The sequence below is a fragment of the Malania oleifera genome, chromosome 5 (genome assembly GCF_029873635.1).
Source record: "Malania oleifera isolate guangnan ecotype guangnan chromosome 5, ASM2987363v1, whole genome shotgun sequence".
In the NCBI taxonomy this organism is placed as follows: domain Eukaryota; kingdom Viridiplantae; phylum Streptophyta; class Magnoliopsida; order Santalales; family Ximeniaceae; genus Malania; species Malania oleifera.
Window position 1 is genome coordinate 107,947,143 of NC_080421.1, and position 7,002 is coordinate 107,954,144.

Here is a 7,002-nt window from a genome sequence, read left to right on the forward strand (position 1 = left end):
ACGTCGGTGAACATATTTTTTAAATTTTTTTTAAAAATATTAGAATCATGTTTAATATTGGGTGTAATTGTATAAATAAATTGCATAAAAAGGTAAATTATGAATTATTTAGTCATAATTTTTGCATGTTGAGGTGAACCAATTGATTAATAAGAATAAAAGGAAGATACGATGGAAAGTTCAGGCATACCGCCGCCGCCACCTTTCCCACCACCATGACCGCTGCCACTGCCGACACCGTCACCACGGCCATGACCGTCACCACTACCTCCTCCTACACCACCAATTTTTCCACCACCAGCGCCGGCACCACCTCCTCCACCACCTTTTCCACTGCCACTGCCTCCCCCTGTACCACCGCCGGCCCACCACAAGCAACGCCACCAGCACCACTGCCAGCGCCTCCTCCTGCACCGCCACCACTGCCACGGCCTGCCCCACCACCATGGCCGCTGCTACTGCCTCCTGCAGTACTGCCACCACAAGCACCACCACCATGACCGCTGCTGCCTCCGCCGCCACCTCCACCACCGCCACTTATTGTACCACCACCAGAGTAAACAATAATGTCCTCTTCGTCATCAGAGCGCCGCGCTTGGGCAATATCCACGGCAACTAGCAACAAGGTTACAACAAGAACACCAACATTCTTAATGAAAAACTTTCCCATTTTCGCTCACCTATACTCAATGTTGCAATGTCCTTGAGAAGGATAAAAATTTATTGGAGTAGTCATCAATCTATTATTTATTTAGGTGCGGTTAGATTAACTAGTTACTACTCATTGTTTGGTCTCCATACTAATCCTAAGCCAAGTAACCAGTAGCCTTAATCTGCTTTTACCTGAATTGGGATCGGAAGTTCATAGGAAATATACTAGCACTCCCTACACACCTATTTTATGAACGGTACCTAATTAATTATGAATTATCCCTAAATTTAATCTAATTGTCTTTAATTAACGTGTAAATCTTATTAGATAAAACTCCTCTCATAACTGATATCAGTGAGATCTGAAATACCTTTTTACCCTTTGTTAAATCATCGGGACGAACACACATAAAATCAAGTAAAATCAACAAATTTTAAGCAAAGGAATCTTTAAAAGCATTCCCAAATTTATCCAAAATTTTGTAGAAATTTTCTAAAACTTTTCAATATTTTTCTAAAACTTTTTTGAATTTTTAAAGACTTTTCCTCATTTTTGGTATTTTTATTTTTCTACTTTTTAAAATTTGAGCTAAAATAACTCAAATATTTTTCCTTATTTTTAATATATTTTTCTTGATTTTTTTTTCAGATTTTTTTTACTTTTTTTCCCATTTTTCAAAAATTAAAAATTAAAAAAAATTAATAAATATAAACCAACGGTTCAAGAAAAACAGATGTTGGGTTTAGTGGGCTTCGAGTTGTGATTGATTCTGGGCTAAGTCTATTGGGCTAACTAATATGTGTAAGTGGTTAATGGACCTAGGTCCAACTTAGACCTGGGTCTTGGGTTTTTCAATGGGTCATGGGTAATGGGTCAACAGGTTGGATCCATATATGGATCAAATCCAGGTTAACGAGTTGAATACAGATCCTAACCTTAATATACTACATTTAGATTACGAGATTTCAAATTTTTATAATTCAAAGCAGAATTAAACAAAAAAAATATTTGAAAAGTTTACCAACCTTAATCTTTAACTCTTCCGGTTTTCAAATCCAATGTTAATTCTTTAACTTTTCTTCGATCCTAGTCATTTGCTTTGTTATTCCTCGAGATTTTGACTCTTACTACTTCTCCATGTCTGTGAATCCTCACCCTGAAACTCTTTCAGGTCCTCCTAAATTCTTTCACTAGATCCTCACTCCTTCAATTCTTTAACAATTCAGACTATTAGCACACTCTGAATTATCTCTCAATCAAAACTCTTGATTTTCCTTCCAATTGTCTGCGCTTGATTATGTGAATGTGTGTTTGTGTGACTATCTCACTTTAAGAAACCTCTATTTATAGGCTTGAAGGATTAATTTGATTTGAATTCGATCAATTTTGATTGCTCAATCAAACTTTAAAACAAATTTTCAATTTGACCAATCAAGAATCAATTACATTTATCTTGTCAACCACCTTTTATTTCTTAGTTTTGCACATTTTTCACACATGTTTAATTTCTTGATTTTTCTTTGCAGGTTTGAATTTTGGAGCTTGAAGACCACCTCTTTTCTTCTTTCTTTTTTTCTTTTTCTGTTTTTTTCTTCTTCTTTTTTTTATTATTTTCAATGTACAAATACATTTCTTCCTATATTCTAATTATTTTTTTTTTATGGAAAAAAATTTTATTATATGCCCAAACAAAATAGGGTATGTAGACTGAATGAGATCAGTATACCTAATTGTGTGGTGGGAGAGGCTTGTGAGTGATTGTATTTATAGGGGCAAAGTACTGAGCCCAGTGCTCCCTAAAATCTTAATACTTCCTAGTGCATGCATGCACACAGATCATAGCTATGGCTAGATATATAGCTAGTAGGAAATTTCAAATCTTTTTTTTCTACGACTACAACGCTTCCTATATTTCTTCTTCTATTCTGAGGAATAAGCATAATCTAAACTGTGGCATTTTATAGACAATCTTCTTGAAAAAATTGTATGCCTGCATGCATGTTCAACCTTGAGAAAAAAATATGAGCTCAAAATTCAAACTCCAAGACTGAGAAAGGAAGACTTTGACATCATACCTTACGACCACTCCATCCAAAGTTTAAACAAGTTCAAGCCACTGGATGAGATTCAATGACCACGTTTCATGAGAGAGAGAGAGAGAGAGAGAGAGAGAGAGAGAGAGAGAGAGAGAGAGAGAGAGAGAGAGCTGGGGCTAGAGCATCATCCTATGATGCATGCATGTATATTTAATAAACATATAACGTCAACATGCATTTGATCATGCGCACACAGCCTGATTCAGCCCAGTAAATGCATGAACAGACATGGAGTTAGCACTCTAATCACCCGTCATCAAAAGAATAGGACTCTACTAACCACAAAGCATCCAACTTTTACTTATTCACTATTCTATATAATTATATTATATTCAAAATACAATCTACACAAAGAAAAATAGATAAATAAATAAAAATATTTAGAAGGTAAATCTAGTATACATTCAAAATAAGTTTGGTTGTAAGGGTGATTTGTAACTTTGGTGGACCCCAAAGTCATGAGTTCGATTTTACCTTAAGAGTTTACCGCAGTAAATTGCTAGGGGTGCGTCAATGGGTGAGTGGCTTTCATCCTCCTAAATTTAGTGTTGTACCATAGTGTCCAAAGCGACACGATGGTGGCTAAAGTCTCCGGATTATATATATATGGTTGTTTTTTTTTTTTTTTTTTAATTTTGTTCAGCTTAAGATTATATTTGGATGAAAATTTTAATTTTTGAAAAGAGAAAAAAATTGTTATATTATTTTATTTATTTTTTCTCTGTTTCTTTGAGAACTAAGTTTATATCCATCATATATTTATATAATATTTTTTAAGTTTCAAACAAGACCTTTAAGAAATTTACTAGGTCTCCGATTTAATAATACTTACGAGAAAAAAGGAAAGAAGAAGAAAATAACTCAAAATAGAATTAAAATTTTATTGTATTTTTTTTCTCTACATTAAGTGCTATTAAAAATAAAAATTTATTGTAATACGACTAAAAAAAATAGATATTAATGCTGTGTAAAATTTAATTTTTATTTATTTATTTGGTATATATCTTTTTTAATTGATAAACAAACATGAAAAAATGATCAACCTTTCATATTTTTCTCTACCACTATAGAAGAATGCTAAGTGGCATATTATTAAGCTTTCCTAACAACAGGGCTTTTTGGGATATTTCATTCAACAGACTCGTCAAAGGTAATTAAGGAGGTTAACAAAGTTATTGATCTATTCAACTTGGTATATAACGTCAATGTTTGCAGGGGTAAGCCAAATTCATGTGTTTGGGATTTGTCCAGTACTAAATCCTTTTCGGTTAAAAGTTTTTACAATCATTATTCATTGTTCTTGTTTTATGACGTGTACCAAGTAGGAAAAAAAAAAAAAAAAAAGGCATCTGAAAAGAAAAAAAAAAATGAGACGTAAAGAAAAAAAAAGAAAAGAAAGCAAAAGGACGAAAAAAAAAAAGGTGATATTAAAGCAATAGATACTATCATTTGGTACTTGTCAAAGTTGATTTTTTTTTTGGTCGTCTTGCATTGATTCATTGTTTCTATAATATTATCTTGCTGTCAATATTGGTTTAAAATACTACACGATTCGAGGACGAATCCTTTTGAAGAGAGGGGGAATGATGGGAATCAATAAGCCCATTAAAGGATCCATTGCATGTTCCAATTGGGTCTATCACTAGAACGAGATCCAAGAAGATCAGAGAAGCACTTAATGGGCGGATTCAAGATATTTGGGCTTATTCAAAATTGGGCCCCTCCAGTCAAGTTTAATTTTCAACATCCCCCCTTAAACTTGATTTTCTTGGTTTTGTCATTTTAAGCATTATCTTCAATCTTGCAAAAATGTCATGTCTGAGTGGTTTCGTGAAAATATCAGCAATCTGATCATACGTTCTGCAAGATATCAATTCTACTTCTTTATTCTTGACATGCCCCCTGATAAAATGATACCGAGTATTAATATGTTTTCTTTCATTGTAAACTGGATTTTTTGCAAGTGCAATTGCTGATCAGTTGTCAATGTAGACTTCGCGGGGTTAACTTGAAGAAATCTTAGATACTTCAGTACATTCCTAATCCATATACCATGACAAACAATTGAGGTGTCAGCAACATACTCAGCTTCGCATGATGACAAGGTTACAATGGGTTGCTTCTTTGATGACCATGTAAATGTTGTACCTCCCATAAAGAATGTGAATCCAGTCTTGCTTTTTCTTTCATCAAGATCTCTTCCCCAATCACTATCTGAATAGCCGATAAGTTTGCAATCACCTCTTGATGAATAAAACATACCATCGATGATGGTACCTTTAACATAGCGGAATGTCTTTTTCGCTGCATTCAGGTGGAACTAATTAGGAGTCTCCATATACCTGCTGACAAGTCCAACTCCATAGAGTATGTTTGATCTAGTGCACGTCAAATACCTCAAGCTTCCAACAAACTCTTGAAGTATATGAGGTCAACATCTCCTTGCTCATTCTTTCTCAACTCCAATCCCGTTTCAACTGGAGTTGTCACAGGGTTGCATTTGTCTATCCTAAACATCTTCGATCAGTACCTTTTTTGCATAGTGGCTGTGGGAGATGAAGATTTCCTTCTCGCTTTGCACGACTTCTATGCCAAGGAAATGAGCCATTTGACTAATATCCATCATTTCAAACTCTTTGACTATGCTTCTTTTGAAACTGGCAAACATCTCTGGATTGTTGCCGGTGAAAATTAGATCATCAACACACAGGTAGGCAATCAACATGCTTCTGTCTGTCTCCATCTTCATGTATAACGCATGCTCGTAGGGACATTTCTCAAATCCATTCTTCTGAAAATAATCATCAATCCTCATGTTCCACGCACGAGGTTCCTGCTTTAAACCATAGAGTGCTTTCTTCAGCTTGTACACTCTATCTTCTTTTCCCTTCTTCACATATCCAGATGGTTGATCAACATAGATCTCATCTTCTAGAAAACCATTCAGAAATGCTGATTTCATGTCCAGTTGGTAAATCTTCCATCCATTTTGTGCTGATCGTGAAATTAGTAATCTAATAGTTTTAAGCCTGGCAACCGGGGCAAAGATTTTTCCATAATCAATCCCCTCTTTCTGTTTGTAGCCCTTGGCGACAAGTCTTGCTTTGTATCTATGAACTTCTCTTTGAGCATTCTTCTTGGTCTCTTCACACCAATAGTTTTGCGGCCCTTCGGGAGATTTGTTAACTCCCAAGTCTTGTTCTTCTCGATGGACTGAATCTCCTCATCCATCGCTTTTCTCCATTTGTCATCTTCTTTAGCCTCCTCAAAGCTAACCAGGTCGTTGGTCAACAATAGACAATATAGTGTAACACACTCTTCTATTGATTCTATAGTTTCATACAGGTTAGCTAGATTTCGAGCTCTTGTAGGCCTTATGTCTGAGATTTCATACTCAATTGGTGATGGAGACTCATTCCTCTGAGGTGAACCATGTGGAGGTGTCTGCAGCTCGGGAACTTGTGACTCGATAGCCACTTCTATTATCTGTGTGGTTTCTTCACTTTCAAGCATTAGTTCTGCATCTTTGGAAGATTCATCCTGGTCCCATTTCTAGGATTCATTTTCTTCAAAAATGACATCCTAACTGTGAATGAATTTCTTATTGATGGGATTGTAGAGTCAATGTCCTATGGTGCTGTCCCTGTATCCAATAAAGGATACATTTCTCTCTTTTATCTTCCAATTTTGTCCTTCTTGCCTCTAGGATCTTAGCATAGGCAATGAAGCCAAACACTCTAAGATGACTCACACTGGGCTTGTGAGTACTTTAGGTTTCATGTGGTGTCTTTGTATTAAGACTCTTTGTAAGACACCGGTTAAGCAGATAAACTGCACATGATACTGCTTCTGCCCAAAAACTTTTGCGCACATTTTTATCCTTTAACATGCTCCTAGCCATGTTAAGGATTGTGCGATTCTTTCTCTCAGCTACACTATTCATCTGGGGAGTGTAGGTCAATGTGAACTATTTTTGAATCCTTTGTTGCATAAGAAATTCCAGGAAAGCTTCGTCTTTGTACTCTCCTCCTTGGTCTAATCTAAATGACTTGATGTGATAGCCACTCTGTGTCTCCACAAGAGCTTTGAACTCTTTGAACTTATCGAACACCTCTGACTTCCTTTTCAGGAAGTAGACCCAAGTCTTCCTCCTATAATCGTTAACGAAGGTGAGGAAGCATCGGTTCTGTCCATTTGAAAACGACCTCAATGGACCACACACGTCTGTGTGAATTAGCTGAAACGACATGGTAG

General features: G+C 35.9%; 1 protein-coding gene across 1 annotated transcript; it reads right to left on the reverse strand.

Moving 5' to 3' along the window:
- Window positions 1-274: 274 nt before the first annotated feature.
- On the reverse strand, window positions 275-670 carry LOC131156109 (glycine-rich protein DOT1-like). Its single transcript, XM_058109555.1, has one exon. It carries the CDS (start codon window positions 668-670, stop codon window positions 275-277), a length of 396 nt encoding a protein of 131 aa, XP_057965538.1.
- Window positions 671-7,002: the final 6,332 nt, after the last annotated feature.

Bases quoted from the DNA above. Each gene is read 5' to 3' on its own strand.
- LOC131156109 (XM_058109555.1), bottom strand. From the start codon at position 670: ATGGGAAAGTTTTTCATTAAGAATGTTGGTGTTCTTGTTGTAACCTTG.